The sequence below is a fragment of the Eutrema salsugineum genome, unplaced genomic scaffold, assembly GCF_000478725.1.
Source record: "Eutrema salsugineum unplaced genomic scaffold, Eutsalg1_0 scaffold_4, whole genome shotgun sequence".
Taxonomy (NCBI): Eukaryota; Viridiplantae; Streptophyta; class Magnoliopsida; order Brassicales; family Brassicaceae; genus Eutrema; species Eutrema salsugineum.
Genome location: NW_006256686.1, coordinates 4,855,649 through 4,872,931, shown reverse-complemented (window position 1 = coordinate 4,872,931; position 17,283 = coordinate 4,855,649). Strand labels below are relative to the sequence as shown.

Sequence of the window (17,283 nt, the reverse complement as noted above, 5' to 3'; positions counted from 1 at the left end):
AAATTCCAAATTATGTTCTACTCTTATTCAGTGATTTTTTATATTTCCTTAAATATTATAGGCGTTGTTATTATAATATTCACTTTACTATCCTGAGTATCTTACCTATATTCTCTAAATCCTACACCGTCGGAGATTAAAAATTTATTCACCACTATTTAAGTAATATTTTAGAAGGCATACAGTAAAGTTCTAATTACTGTTGTTTGATATTATGTTTGGCTACAACTACATTTCTGATTTGAACACTCATACCTCAGACTGGAAGATTCGAGTTAAGATCGTACGGAAGTGGAAGGAATGGATTCAACATGACAGTGTCACTCTTATGCTTATTTTTTCTGACCCAAAGGTTACTTCAATATAATAGCTTACTATATGAATTTGTTGTTTTGTTGCGTATACTACTGAACTAATATTATATTTCCTCATAAATTTTTTATTTGTATTGTGTTAGGGACATACTATAGAAGCCCGAGTGAACAAAAAATTCATTAATCATTTTGATTGTTAGCTAGTTGAAAATCAATAGTATGATATTGAAGATTTTGGAGTAATCCTTAGCCGTGAAGACAATTCAGCATCAACGAGTATTCATATAATGTTATTTATTGTGTCTACAGTCGCCAAAAAAATTGAGAAATTTTTAAGTTAGTTAACCTCTGTCTAATTTTGAATCTATTTAACTCCATATGCTTATGTATGAGAACTTTTTATTTAAATTTGTAGCTATCCAAACAAGCTTGGTGGGAAGACGATGTATTTTTTTAGATTATAAAATTATAATTTTTAATATTTAGATTCTGTATTTTCTGTTTTATGGCAACTTATTATGCTATAATTTCTCGATAGCTGCATTTCTGATCGATTCTCTCTTGTGTTATAACTATTATTTTAAAAATCAAATGATCACATACATATAATTATAATTTATGTTCAATTAATATATTGTACGTTAACGTATATAAAACAGGTGTTCATAACTGCACTACAAAGCGTATGCATGCTACGGAATAAACAGTCATAACGTCAGCTTTTTAACTTCTCAATAGTAATGATTTGTCTCGGTAATCGATTGGGGTTGCAATAGTAATGAAACCGTATAATAAATTGAATAAATATGATTTATTATATGGTGACGATAATAACCTGTAATTAGAAGTATACATATGCATTAATTTTTTTATATATATTTGATATTCTTTGATAATATAGAAATTTATAATGTATATGTTAATTATTTTTGTTGTTGTTTAACTATAACAGCTTTGTCTGTTCTTTTTATTTATTAATTACTAAATAACTTATAGTAAGATACATTCTGTCACTGATGCTACATATGTGAGATACTAAACACTTTATTTTTCTGCATGGTAATCATCACACTAAAGATCAATGCATTTTATATTTCAATTTAAGATAACCAATATAATAAATGAATCGTCGCCATTTAATATAATTTTATATTATTAGGTGTGAAACGGTTATTATATAAGATAGAAACTAAAAACTATAATCATAAACTACTTTTTCACTCATAACATATGATAACGAACTAAGTCGTATTTTATTTCAGTTATCCGAGTGATTTTTATTCGATATCTAAAATGTATAACCAATAATTATACTTTTAACTCTAATGTATTAAATGTGAAAATTAATTTTCGCTCCTGTATGAAATATAAATTTTATATCATGTAAAATACTTTCAGTCCTAACATAGGAAAACGAATATTTATGTATATATTTTGGAATATGAATCTCAAAAAAAAATTGTCATAAATTAATACAATATAGTAAAGTATGTTGCATTCAATGTATATAAACGTCATTAGTTGCTATGATAGATGTAATCATTATTTTTGTTGTTTAACAAGAAAACCAAACCTCTGCCAAAATTAATTAGAAGAAGCTATCATTTTCGTTTTTGACGACGGTTCCACTTTATTTGTATTCTATTTCAGAGACTATTGCTTAACAGAACAAACAAAATTCCAAAACACGAACTTCTCAAATTATGTCTTACCATAACTTAGTTAGTAAGCTTACGCCATGGGAAGAAAATCCGGTGATACATGTTGTTATTTACAAAAAATGGATTGAGAAAGACAGCCGTGGTCGGGATCGTGTCGAATTCATATTTGCCGACGAAGAGGTAAATAAGTTGATCTTTTATGCTAGATTAATTTTTGGTGCATGCAAGAAAAAGGTTTTGCCCTAATAGTTTTTGTATATTACAATCTGTAATCAATCTAGGGCTGTAAAATTCATGCGTCTGCTCGTAACTGGATTCATGAATATTTCAAGAATGAATGTCACGAAGGAGAATGGTTTGAAATTCGCAATTTTATTGTCAGATCTTCAGACTGGAACAATTGGAAAGAACGCCCAATTAAACATCCTTACAATATCCTTCTTACTCGAGATACCACGCTTGACTTTATATGCGATGAGCCGGTATCGAATTGGTATTTCTTGAATTTAATCAAATTCGAAGATATTGTCAAGAGGAAAGTGGGTCATGTGTTTCCTATTGGTAATATTTTATTTTCATTATTGATTTAATTAGTTTATTTGTTCTTAATAATAATTAGTCCATTATATGTTAGGGAATCATAATGTTATTTTAACTTCTATTCTTTTTTAAAAAAATAGACTTGGTTGGTGTGATCGATTTTGTTGGTGAAATACTCATTGGCAATGACTTTGACTCCATTTCAAGAATCCAGCCAAAAAAAGTTCTTGAATTTCATATAAGAGATCTCGAGTAAGTGTATTTTCTATATGTTATGCAAATTCATTTTTATATGTATTATTTATTGGTGTTATGTTTTCATTTAAATTTAGGGATGTTGTTATCAAATGTTTTGCGTTTGATAACTGCGCAATTTGTTTTGATAATTCATGGAAATCGAGAAAGACTGATAGCATTTTTCGTTCTATTAACTGAGTGGAGACTTGATCTCTATAAAGGTTAGATATCCTATATATTATTATTATTTAATTTGGTATCTGAACTTCTACCAAAGTATATAACGGTGTCAAATGCTACAATTATATTTTTTATTTGAAGGTGAACACATTGTCAGAAATGGAGGAGGTCAGTCTCGATTTTTTTTCAACCCAGAAATAACTGAAGTTCAAGAGTTTGCGTACATGTAAGCTGTTTTTATCTTTATTTTTAAATGAAATCACAATTTATAGTTGTTAACTATTCATATTTATATCAACAGGTTCGTTCTGGCCGACAAGAAGGCAAAAATCAAACCAGGAAATTAAGATGTGCAGATGAAATCGGACTACATTATAGCACATTTTCGTTCAAAGGAGATATGTCCTCCTACTTATTTTTATGTTATGAATCTAATATCTTGAACTTATTAATTTCTGTGGACTTTTTACAATGGTTGTTTAGAAATTTTCGTAAACATATTTTATTTTAATATCTAAATTACTATCTGCTTAAATATTTATCAATGATCGTTAATAAATTATAACTGTGATAGAAATATGAAAATTAAGTTATTAAGTAGATTAATTTTATTATTATTATATATACCTTATTATATGAAAGGATATTATCTTGCGAAACAAATTGATGGGCTTTTAACTAGAATGTAAGTTATCATACCAAATGGTTGTAATACAAATTGATGGGCTTTTATTGTTTAAAATCTGTAAAACTATCAACAATTTTGCTTTCTATACTATATATACACTTAGCATATGTGCATTTTAATTTGCCCACTTGATTGCTAACATATACTTAAAATCTACATCTCTATATCATAAGCATCACACGTATTGATGTTTAAACTCCACGTATCATTATATCCATAACATTCAACTTTATATATACACTGAACTAAACATAAATTGGATATAACTTATGATTTATTTTTCATTTTAGCTATCAAAAATCATGCCCGCCCACCAATGGGCGGGTTAGAATCTAGTATAACTTAATTTTAAAGCCAGACATTTTTTTAGTTAACCAGAAATTAACATTATGTAATTCATAGTTAAAAAGAAATTAAAATTGAATCTAGATTACCCATAATCAATCTTTCTAAATAAATGGAACAGTTCAATAACCAAATTTCAATATTTCATAATTTGATAAACTATAATTCTAATATAAAATTCAATTATTTACTTATTTTTATTCTATATTTTCTGTGTCTTATATATTTTATATTTTCTGATTTTATTAGTTTTTATTTGGAAAAACAATTAAAAAACACATAAATTATATTAAATGTGGAAAAAAATAAACGAACTATTTTGGTTCTTCAAAAAATACACAAATTCATTATAACACATATTTTACACTTACAAAAAAAAGCCAATTTGTATCTCCACATTAACAACTAATACTGATACGTACGCCCACAATTTTGATGTACAATTCATACCAGAATCATTAAAAATTAGAATATCAATATATGAGATTTGTTTTTTGGGAAAAACGTACATTGACTTAATTTTTAAACAGAAATGAGTCAGATGACACGTCTGTGGAATATATATGCTAAATATCGTTGTTTTGTGTAAAATAAAATTCCAAAAAGTGAAAATGACGTTGTTTTATAAAAATCAGATTAAAAAATACGATATTGTATTATATGAAGATGAAAGATAGTGAATTCCCTTTGGGGATTTATGTATTTATGAAGGTTATATAAAGCTAGAACAGTTCCCAATATCAGGGATTACAAAAGAAGATAATAGCCTAAAATATCTGAACAGTATTCAAAGAATATTAACAGAATAATCTATATTCTATCACCCTCCCTCAGTTGAAGCATCGGAGAACGTTCGACGGATAAACTGGTTCGGAATTCCTCAAACAAAGAAGTCGGCAAACCCTTAGTGAAACTGTCTACATATTGAAGAAATAATGGGACATGAATAACCTTTACTTCGCCAATATCAACTTTCTTACGAACAAAATGTATGTCAAGTTCGATATGCTTCGTTCGTTGATGTTTTACCAGATTGGTAGTGAGGTTACTGAACTGATATTGTCATAGTATGCTATTGAAGATTTTTTGATGTTGTAATGAAGTTCCAACAATAGATTACACAGCCAACAAAGCTATGCAACAATGTTTGCTACTCCCTTGTATTCGGCTTCTGAGCTTGATTTTGAAACTGTCTGTTGGCGCTTCACTGACCATGAAATAAGATTATTTTCCAGAAACACACACTAACCAGAAGTCGACCATCTAGTGTCCGGACAGCCTTTCCAGTCTGCATTTGAATACGCATTTAGATTATCAACTGGTCCTTTAGTTAACTACAGACCATAAGACATTGTTCCCTCTATGTATCTGATGATTCTCTTCAGTGCTTGTTGATTTGGTTGTCGGAGATTATGCATATAAAAGCAAATTTGATGGACTGCATAAGAGATATCTGGTTTGATAAACGTCAAGTACTGAAGAGCTCTAGCGAGTCGCCTATATTCTGTTGGATCTTCTACAGGGTTCTCAACATCTGCGGAGAATTTAGATTTCAAATCAATAGGTGTCGCACAAGGTTTACACTCTGCCATACCTGCTCTATCAAGTATTTCGTTTGTATAAGAAGCTTGACTAAGGAATATGCATTGTGGGGTGTACTCAGCCTTGATCCCGAGAAAGTGATGGAGATTGCCCATGTCTGTCATTAGGAATTCTGACTTGAGTGAACCGATAATCTGTTGCAGAAGACTCTTCGAAGATGCTGTTAATATGATATCATCAACATAGAGCAGGATATAAGCAAGATCTCGGTTCTTTCTGAAAACAATAGAGAAGTATCTGCTTTACTCCTCACGAATCCAATAATGCATATGAAGTTAGCAAACCTCGAATTCTAAACTCTTGGTGCTTGTTTGAAGCCATAAATAACTTTTCTTAATTTGCAGACATGGTTGGGGAAATTTGGAGCCACAAAACCCGATACTTGATGCATATATACTGTCTCTTCTAGATCTCCTTGCAAAAAGGCATTTTTTACATCCAATTGATGAATTGGCAAATCGAAAGAAACACCAATGTTGAGAATGGTACGAATCGTTGCAGGCTTGACGACGGAACTGAACGTCTCAGTGAAGTCGATTTCAGCTTCTTGTGATTTGCCATTTGCTACCAAACGGGCTTTATGGCGTGTAAGAGCTCCATCTGTATCATATTTATGTTTGAACAACCACATGGATTTAATGATATTGACCCTTGGAGGTCGAGGTACAATATCCCAAGTTCTAATTTCAATCATAGCACCATGTTCATCAGTCATCGCTGGTGTCCAATTAGGATCAGAGAGAGCCTGTTTATAGCTTTTTGATAGGGAAGGTTTTGAAGTAGTGAGAAGAGAAAGAAACCGTTTCTGTTTTCGAATACTAGCCTTGCCATGAGTTATCATTATGTGACGAGAGCCAGGGAGACTAGCTTGTTGTGGCTGGTTATTTGGAATGGGAGTCGGGTGTGGTGTAGGAGTAGGAAGAGGCGTTTGAAGAATGGCTCGAAATTGTGGGAAAGGGTTCATGATTTTTCGACAAAAAGATATGGTGATTCTCGATTTGGATATCTTTCAGCAGCTGAGAATTCCGCCTCGAAATGAACATGGCGAGAGATGATGATCTTATTAGTTTTTAAATCAAGACATCTGTATCCATGGTGCTGTGAAGGATATCCCATAAATAAATAAGGTGTTGACCTTGGAGAGAGTTTATGGAGGTTTGAGTTATTCAAATTAGGGAAACATAAACATCCAAATACTCTCAAATGATCGTAAGTGAGTTTTTTCTTGAAAAGCAGAGTGAAGGGAATTTGATTTTAAATTGTGGAAAAAGGTATGATATTTAAGAGATGGACTGCGACATGGAGAGCTTCAACCCAATAACATGGCGAAAGCTAAGCTTGAAAGAGAAGAGTTCGCACAGCGTTATTTATGGTTCTTATTATTCGCTCAGACTTCCCATCTTGTTGGGAGGTTTAAGGGCATGAGAATCGAACATTAATTCCACTTGTATCAAAATATTCATGTAATTCTTTGTTGTTAAATTATTTTCTATTGTCGCATTGAAAGGATTGAATCTGGGCACCAAACTGATTTTTGATATATGCCATAAAGTGTAAAAATTTTGAAAAAACATCACTTTTACGTCGAATTGGATAAACCCAGAGAAATTGAGTGAAATGATCCAGAAATAAAACATAATAACAAATCCCACTAATGCTTAGAATTGGTGAGGATCAAACATCAGAGTAAACAATTTTAAAGGGTTTATAAATTTTTGTTTGTGAAGGATGAAATGGAAGCTTTGTTTTTTTTTTCCAAATGACAAGGTTGACAAGAAGAGATTAACTTGTCGTTATTACAAAGAATATAATTTGATGAAAAAATAGAATGAAAAGTAACATTAGTGGCGTGGTCGAGCCGTTTGTGCCACATCATTTTAGTGGAGGCCAAAAGAGCTGTTGAAGTTAAAGAAGAATTTTTGTTCAGAGAAGCTGGAAGAGGGTAATGATCACCAGAGCTTTCACATCAGAGCAGAACTTGCCGAGTTTGAAGGTCCTTAACAGAAAAGCCAAATGGATCAAACTCAACACTACACCAATTATCTATCGTAAATTTATGAACAAAGATCAAGTTTCTGTCAATTTTATGAGCAACAAGGATATTTAGATGGGGGAGAGGACAAGAACCAGTGTTTAGGGATGAAAAGCCAACGGATGTGACAGGAATTTTGGAACTATTTCCAACGATGACTGAATGATTGGTGTTACAAGTAAAATTAGAGGATATCTGCAAATGATGAGAGGTGAGTAGAGGCTCCAGAATCCATGTACGAATCCATTGTACTAGGATCTAGGAGTGTCTCGCCGCTATAGACGTTGCTGTAGTGTTCCGTCGGCTGAGCTTGCATCAGATTTGCCTCATGTTATGGTCGGAATGGTGGACAAAAGGGAGGTTTTGTCGGAGGTGGACCACGGTATATGCCCACCTGATTATACGGACTCCAATTCCGAAATTGATTGGGCCACAAAGTGTATTGATCAGGCGACATGTTTGAAGGAGTCCAATTAGGGAAATTAGGTTTGAACTGGAAATTACATCTTCCCTGCGATCGATTCCTCTTGTTGCCTCTATAGTTGTTAAACAGCTGTGTTTAATTCTCTCTACTTGGTTGTGGAGTTTGAGCAGCTCTCGGTTGTTGGTTGGAGACGATGAGAGCTGATGATGAGGAAGAGTGATCATTGGGAGTATCCGATGATCCATTGGTCCTCTTGAGTCATGTTTCTTCTCCCTCTAGCATGTGTTTGGCATCATCAAAGGTTGGGAACAATTCCTTTTTTTATATAACATTGATGATGTTGTCATACTTGTTGTTGAGGCCGTTGATGAGGTACATGACCAGTGTTCTTTCTGTAAATGGAGCATCCACATTGGTGAGCAGGTAGGCAATTGATTTGAGTTTTTGAGAATACTCCTTTATCGTCAGATCTCCAATTTTGGTGTTGCGTAGCTCATTATCGAGTTGAATTGCCCAAGCTTCCTTGTTGTTTTGGAATTGGTTTTCGACTCATAGTCAGACGTCTCCGTTTCGCCATTGTTGAGGAAGAAAAGTACAAGAAGCTCAGCAAACTCTTGAAATAGCAGAAGCTAACTTGAGAAAAGCTGAAGGCAAGAGACAAACAATTGAGGCCAATCTAGCTCTCAGACGAGTACCACCAGTTTTGAATGAAGATTGGAACAAAGTTGGAGCTAGAGTGCCGTAGATCTATAATTTAACTAAACCATCACTTTTATGCCAGGTAGCATCAGCAGCACCTGTGGGAAGCGGAGTCTTGTCAAGATGTCCAACGACATTGAAAGCCAAGCAGTGGGTAAGGAAAAGCTCTTTCCAAGCAATATAGTTATGATCATCGAAATCAAGTATGATGGGTATATGAGATTTGATATTTGTGACTCCAAACGCACACTCAATTGCTGCTAAGGAATCAGCCATTGGGAAAAAAATGAGAAATAGAGAAGAAGAGAAATGGAAGAAGGAGACGGTGAAGAGAGAATCAGAGAAGAGGTTCAGGAGCTGATGGCTTTGATACCATGAAAAATAGTGAATTCCTCTTGGGAATTGATCTATTTACGAATGCTATATAAAACCAGAACAGTTCCCCAATATCAAGGATTACAAAGAAGATAATAGCCTAAAATAACTGAACAGTATTGACAGAATATTAACAGAATAATCTATATTTTTATCAGAAGATAATGTTGTTTTCATCGTCGTTTGCAATCCAAAAAATTGGGGAAGAAAATCGAAAGCTAAAGAGCAACCACCACCTGAGGAATCTCCCTCTGAACCTCCATCCTCCGTTTATCCTTCATCTGGTTGTTGTACTAAGTGCGGTGGACTAATGATTTCCGAACCCCCACCTAGATTTACTAGTGGAGATGTCACCGCTACAGAATAATCGCCCAATCCGAGCTCCGGCGATTAACCTTCCACACAATCTTCTTCTCTCATGTTCCTCACGCCGAACAAGTCTCTTGATGATATCTACCATTTTCAGGAATTAATCCTTGCCATATCTCACCGACCGTCGTCGCCATAGTTTCAATCCTTGAGACCTTGTTGCAATGGATCGACGAGAATCCTCATATCATCTCGTTTTGGTAACATCTCATTACACACGCTGAGATAGGCGAATAACTTATTTTTGAGTTTCTTTCTGATGAGTTTAATGAATCTACGATGGCAATGATTCATCTATCATTTAAAAATAACTGGTGTACAACCACGAGGAGTTCAAAGTTAACTTTTTAACGACGACTATGATACGGACTAATTGGTATTATAAGGTCAATATTTCGAAACATGTACCAAATGCAATAGCTTTTCACTGTACGATTTGGGAATTAATCAATGCAATGTCAGATTGGGATACTTATCGCATTAAAGTAAGTGGAATTGTGAAGAAGGAAAATAACAATTTAAAACTTGTTAGTGTATAAGGCTTATCTCAAAAGAAAACAACGTCAAATTCCCTTTTCTAACGTCTTCAACGTATTGGCACATATAGTTGCTTATACAATAATTAGTATTTGATGTTTTGTATTCAACTTTGTAATGATGTTTGTATTTTGGTTGTTTAATGAAAATAATTTAGCAGTAAAAAAAAAAGAAAAAACAAAAATTAACTGTTTAAAGGAGTAAAAAGCAAGATTTGTTTTAAAAGAAAGCCCAATCTTTTAAATGGGCCTACCTAGCCCAAAGTTTGTGGAGATTAACCTTTCTTTATAACTCACGATTTCTCGAGTGTCTGCATTTACAAACCCTAAGCATTCAAGCGGCGCCACCCAAAGAATTTTGACGAGGCTTCCAATCGCAATCCGAGGTATCTCTCCATCTTCAACATTTCCGACTCCTAAAGGGTTATTCGTTACGGATTCTCACCAATCCTCCGTTTAGTTGTACTCGTACGATACACAGATATTTGGGTTTGGATTCTTGTTGGTTTTCAGTAAATTTAGTGGTCATCTAGGGAATTAACTCGTGCTAAGTTTGTCCAAGTTCATGAGGAATTCAATTGAAGATATCTTAGCAAGACATTCAAGAATTTAGAATACAAATTATACTTATCAGATTTGGGTCTCTCAAGTTAATTGCTTTACAGGAAAAAAACAACTCTTATGTACTAATCACTATTGATTTTTGGTTTGCATTCTATTGATTATCTTATTTGATTTGAATTTTGATGCTTTTGTGTAGAGTAAATCAGAATGGATTCTCAGATCAAGCATGCCGTGGTGGTGAAAGTGATGGGTCGTACCGGATCAAGGGGTCAGGTGACCCAAGTTCGAGTGAAGTTCACAGACTCTGATCGTTTTATTATGCGCAATGTTAAAGGACCAGTGAGAGAAGGAGATATCCTCACTTTGCTCGAGTCCGAGAGAGAAGCTAGGAGACTTCGTTGATGTTTCTCTCTTTTTATTCCTCTTGACTGGATTGAGATTATGCTTTTCAATGGAATTTTGTTGTGTCTTTAAGACAATTTGCTCTGTTTTGGTCTTTAAAGTCTCTTGTCTGAAACTCTATATCATCAGAACTTGTATCACACATCAAGAATTTGCCCTATGTTCTAAATCTGGTTCAACCTAAACCAACAGTCACATCTTCAATTCAAGGAAAAACCATTCCTTTAGTTAATGCCCTATGTTCTCAATCTGGTCTTCTCAATTCAAATTAAGCTTGGTTAACTGATTTTAACCCTCCAAAATCTCTCTGGACTACACAAACTACCAAATTTAATATATCAACCAAATCCTCTATGTAAAGTTACAAGCCTTAATTCGTAACAAAAATATGTTCCCCAAGTTATTCTCTAATGTTTCAAATCTCTGCTTCAAAGTAGCTTTCAAACTGGTTTTAGGTTGATCCGTTTTAAGCCTTCAAATACTTCACAACTCGTGTACTTAAGTGGTCGATCCGAGTGTTGGGAAGTGGAAGAAGAAAACTACGAGATCTCCAACAACAACAAAAAAAAGAACATAAGCCTTCTCGTATATACAACTAAATGCATATAGATAAAACAGAATGTTTTAAAATCGCAGATGCATCTTGTTAAAAAGAGCTAGTAAATATGCATTTTCTCTTAACATTTTCGACGAAAAAAAAAAAAAAAAATTTATTAAGGGTTTAGGGTTTAGGCAATCTAGAGATTGATTTTGGAAACTAATTTGAAATTAACCGATTAAGCTTAAACCGATCGGATTGATCGATTAAACAACAAAACCGGTTAAATTAGATTTAATTTTGGAAACCGGTTATTAGGGTTATTAATCGGTTAAGGGATTAAACTAAACGGTTTGCTAGGGTTTAATTTTTATTAGGAAAAACCGATCAGTTTAAACTTAAACCCTATCGATTTAGGATTAGAATTTATCGGTTTATAAACGGTTTAGGTGGATCGATTGGTTTAGAGTTTAAGGGGTCGATTGGTTTAGGATTTAGGAGCTTGCATGGACCGGTTTTAGGGTTTTCAAGGATCGGATCTAAGATAAATAACCGATCGGTTTAGGATTTAAACCGATCGATCTCGGTTTAACGATAGACAAACCAAAACGATTTTAGATCTAGGGTTTTGCAAAGATTTAGGTTTCGGTTTGCAAGGAATTTTAGTGTTTGGTTTAGATAATGCTAGGACCGATCGGTATAGGGTTTGAACAAAGCATTAGGGTTTAGGTTTTATATGATAAAGCCGATTAGGAAAATAAAACCAATTAGGGTTTTGACAAGAAGAAAGAGGATCGGTTTGGTTATGGTTTTAAAAACGAAAAAAAAAACGATGAAGAATCATGAAAAGAACCGATCCATATTAGGGTTTTCAAAAAAAAAAAACCAAAACTTTGATTAGGATCTATAGTTTTAGATAATACCTTTTCGTCAAATGGATTGATTGAGATTAGGATCTAAAGTTTCATTGATGTCGACATCTTTTCTGTTCCATAGAGAACCGAATATGATATAATTGATTGAGATCTCATTATTATCAATCCCTTCAGAACCTTGAGTTTTGGCGTCCCAAACCTCTTGAGATGGTTCGATAGGGTAAGTATCAGCTGAGGCTGTATCCGTGTTCTCTTGAATCCCGGTTTCAATCATTGCACCTTTCTTTGATTTCCGGGGATTCTTATCTTTGGAACCTGGTGGTCTGCCACGTTTTTTACGTGCGTCAGACTCTGTAGCAACTTGACTTTTCCCTGAGGGGACATCTATTCGTACTGGTGCATTACAAGCTGGTATGTACGATTTGGTAACTTTGTTCGGGTCAGCAAAGGAATCTGGCAATTGATTAGCTAGTTTTTGTAAATGTATAATTCTTTGGACCCTTGAATCACATTCTAGAGTCCGAGGATCTTGCCATTGTGTGGATGTTTGATTCCATGAAAGTTCTTTTACCAGCTTGTCTGTCTCACCACCTAATCTAGGATATACCGATTCATCAAATCGGCAATCTGCATATCTGGCTTTAAACAGATCTCCTGTAGTTGGCTCGAGATATTTTATGATGGTGGGAGAATCAAAACCAACATATATTCCCATCCTCCTTTGAGGTCCCATTTTAGTCCTCTGTGGTGGTGCAATGGGTACATAGACTGAACACCCAAATGTTTTAATATGGGAGACGTCTGGCTCATGACCCGTTAGCAATTGGGATGGTGAATATTTGTGCTCACTAGATGGTCGTATGCGTATTAGTTCAGCGGCATGTAAGACTGTGTGTCCCCAAGCTGAGACCGGGAGTTGTGACCTCATGAGTAATGGTCTAGCAACCCATTGAATTCGTTTAATGAAGGATTCAGCTAATCCATTTTGTGTATGGACATGTGGAACGGGATGTTCAACACTTACCCCCATGGACAAACAATATTCATTAAACGCTTGGGAAGTGAATTCACCAGCATTATCAAGACGTATAGTCTTTAATGGGAAGTCTAGAAAATGGGCTCGTAATCTGATGATTTGGGCCAATAACCTAGCAAAAGCCTGGTTCCTAGAAGAGAGCAGACAGACATGCGACCAGCGGGTCGATGCGTCAATGAGGACCATGAAATATCTGAATGTCCCACAAGGTGGGTGAATTGGTCCACATATGTCTCCTTGGATTCTTTCCAGAAAGTTCAAGGTCTCTTTAGACACTTTGACTGGTGAAGGTCGGGTAATCAGTTTCCCTTGTGAGCAAGCTGTGCACTTGAGGTGCTGAGGGAAAATACCATTTGGTTTAAGGCTGTGCCCTTTAGAATTCTGGACTAATTTACGCATCATGTTCGCACCGGGATGACCCAGGCGATCATGCCAAATAGTGTAATCTAAAAACCGTGTTTTGATAGCAGCATTAGCCTCAATCATACTGACTTTAGCATGGTAAATGCCAGTAGATACGGCGGGTATAATTTCAAAAACTTGTTTATGGCCATTTATCATTTTAGTGATAATTAAAAACTCTTTGTTCCCTTCATCCTGAGTTTCGATATGGAAACCATTCAATCTTATGTCTTTGAAACTCAATAGGTTTCTCTTAGAACTGGATGAGTATAAGGCATCAGAGATGTCTAGATATGTGCCATTTGATAACAACACATTAGCTTGGCCATGGCCCTCTATTAGGCTCGAACTACTCGCTATAGTGCTAATGTTTGCGGTTTTGATTACTAAATTTATGAAGTAATTCTTGTCTTTTAGAATGGTGTGGCTCGATCCACTATCCACAATGATATCCATATTGTCTTGCATATCTTTTCGCCAAATGGATTTCTGACCGGCTTATGATCTGGGAGCTAAAGACCACAGATATCTACTGGAAACTCCTGAGAATGATGGCCAGAAAGGAGGACGAACAGCTGCTACAATGGAGGAACCACCGCTTGGAAAGAATCACCCGCTAAGGTGGGACAGCGCCGATTGTTTTGAGTCTTGAGGGCGCGTCTGGTGTCGGATTGAGGAGCGGTTTTCACCACTAGATTCTTCTCTTCCAGGGCTTCAAAATGATATGTAGATCTCCTTCTAACTCCTTGTATATTGAGAAATATGATCGTTTGAAGTTGAGCTTCGTGCTGATAACGTATTAAGGGAAAAACTCTTATCTTATCGTTTCCATAAGCAGTGTATATATACATTATATAACTAATGTATCAGAAACCTTAATGGGCCATGAGACATTAACCTGATGGTTAATGGGCCGGTTACTAAAAGTCCATTTGTTTATAACAGCATTTTCTTTTTATTCACACCATGAATTTGTTTTAAAAGTTGTCAACAAAAAAAATGTTGTTTTTAGAAAACAACAAATAATGCAGCGGTTGAACAAAAAAAAAAAACTAATCAATGAAAAATGCGTCGAGAAAACAACAAACAGTAGAAGAATATGTGTGATTAAAATATAATGGCGCTTGTCTTAGCCTGCATTAGAGTCGTGATTCTCTTTCATTCTTATTTTGTTTCTTTAGATATTTTATTCTACGTGCTCTTCAAGTAAAGGATGTGTTGACTATTCCACCAAAAATAATAGTTTAGGACCACAACATAAATCGAAAGTATTGCGCTATTTATTTACTTGTACACATCAAACTTTTATTCAACACTCAAAGCCTAGCACAAACTAATGAAACATGTGCTTCAGGGCCGGTGGAGTTAAATATTTTTTTTGGACCAATTTTCTAGAATTGGAGTTAGTCCAAATGGTTTGTGATAGATGAAAGCATGTTTAGTTAAAGGTTTGCCTGGGTTCAACTCTTCCCAAATGCATATATGTCATTTTTTCTTCTTTTTTGCCAATTATTTATGGACTAAGCTGCATTAAAAAAAGTTTTAAGGGGCCAATTTTTTTTTCCCGCTTGTAATTAGAGAAATCTCAGGCACGACTCTGTCAACAGTCAACACAGCAATGCATATATAAAAGCAAACAAGCATTACCCTCAAAGATGGAATAAAGCTTAAGAAAAAAAAACTATCTCATAGTTTCAAACATTTTCTAAGGTTGGTCTATTCTCTTAACAATGTCATCATCATCAGTTCCTGATTACTTGAGAGATGATGATCTGACACAAGAAACACGAGATCTGATTTCATCTCTTCCAAGCGAGAAAGGTTGGTTGGTTAGCCAAATGTACCAATTCAAAGGATTTTGGCAAACACAAGCTCTGCTACAAGGAATCTTGAAGTGCCAAAAACACTTTGAAGCCAAAGATTCGGACATTATCCTCGTCACCAATCCTAAATCAGGTACCACCTGGTTAAAAGCTCTTCTCTTTGCCCTCATTAACCGACACAAGTTTCCAGTTTCTTCTTCTTCTTCTGGTGACCATCCTCTTCTGGTTACCAATCCGCACCTTCTTGTGCCCTTCTTGGAAGGAGTTTACTACGAATCTCCAGATTTCAATTTCTCCGAGTTGCCTTCTCCAAGACTCATGAACACTCACATATCGTATCTTTCGCTGCCCGAGTCGGTTAAGAGCTCGTCTTGTAAGATTGTGTATTGTTGTAGGAACCCTAAGGACATGTTTGTTTCCTTATGGCATTTTGGAAAGAAACTTGCTCCTGAAGAAACAGCAGATTATCCGATTGAAAAAGCGGTTAAAGCGTTTTGTGAAGGGAAGTTTATCGCTGGACCCTTTTGGGATCATGTGTTGGAGTATTGGTACGCAAGCCGTGAGAATCCGAACAAGGTCTTGTTCGTTACTTACGAGGATCTCAAGAAACAGACCGGAAAGGAGATTACGCGAATTGCTGAGTTCTTGGGATGTGGTTCTATTGGAGAAGAAGAAGTGAAAGATATTGTGAGGTTGTGTAGTTTTGAGCATTTGAGTAAATTGGAAGTTAATAAAGAAGGTACATTGCCTAATGGAATAGAGACTAAAGCTTTCTTTAGAAAAGGAGAGATCGGAGGATGGAGAGATACTTTGAGTGAGTCGTTGGCAGAGGAAATAGATAGAACCATCGACGAAAAGTTTCGTGGTTCTGGTCTGGAACTTTCTTGTTGAATCAATCTTTAAGACTTGTTATGTTTTTGTTTTGCTTTAGTTATGTTTCTTTAATCTTGTGAGTTTTCTTCTGTGTCTATGTTTTTGTTCTTGTATGAATAAAATGAAGCAATATTACTTCCTTTTTTTTAATATAATAGAAAATGTTATATAGATTGGTGGTTTGTTTAAGAAGATATATTATATAGATGGTTAAATCTGTATTATTCATGTCATGTTGTTTAAGATAGCCCATGATGTGTCCATGATGTGTCCATGTATTTCCCTTTTTAAAAAAAAATATATGGAATAGACATGTTATTATAATATGATGGTTTGTTTAATAAGATATATTATCACTGGTCAAATCTGTTTTATTCATGTCATGTTGTTTAAGATGAGCCCATCATGTGTCCATGTACTTCCCTTTTTTTTTAAAAAAAAAATATATATATATATATATATATATTATATGGAATAGACATGCTTTATAATTTGATGGTTTGTTTAATAAAATAATTATATAATATTTATTTTTGTAACAAGGGTAAATAAGATACTCTATATTATTACTAGTTAAATCTGTATTATTCATGTCATGCTGTTTAAGATGAGGCCATGATGTGCCCATGTACAGCCTGTGTCTATAAGCATAACTCACTTGCAAGATCGAGCTGTTCAAACTTCAAAGCAACAAAACAAAAACGTTTATACTTTATACACACACATATATTTTTTTTTTTGTTGAAAATAACAAATAAAAAGAATTGC

General features: G+C 34.6%; 2 protein-coding genes across 2 annotated transcripts; both read left to right on the top strand.

Annotated features, from left to right (window-relative positions):
- The first annotated feature begins 10,766 nt into the window (after positions 1 to 10,766).
- Positions 10,767 to 11,158, top strand: LOC112084640 (40S ribosomal protein S28-2). The gene has a single exon (XM_024153906.1). It carries the CDS (start codon positions 10,774 to 10,776, stop codon positions 10,966 to 10,968), a length of 195 nt encoding a protein of 64 aa, XP_024009674.1. The 5' UTR covers positions 10,767 to 10,773; the 3' UTR covers positions 10,969 to 11,158.
- Positions 11,159 to 15,483: 4,325 nt separating this feature from the next.
- Positions 15,484 to 16,558, top strand: LOC18014137 (cytosolic sulfotransferase 12). The gene has a single exon (XM_006418574.2). The coding sequence runs from the start codon at positions 15,550 to 15,552 to the stop codon at positions 16,531 to 16,533; it is 984 nt and encodes a 327-aa protein (XP_006418637.1). The 5' UTR covers positions 15,484 to 15,549; the 3' UTR covers positions 16,534 to 16,558.
- The last annotated feature ends 725 nt before the right edge of the window (positions 16,559 to 17,283 follow it).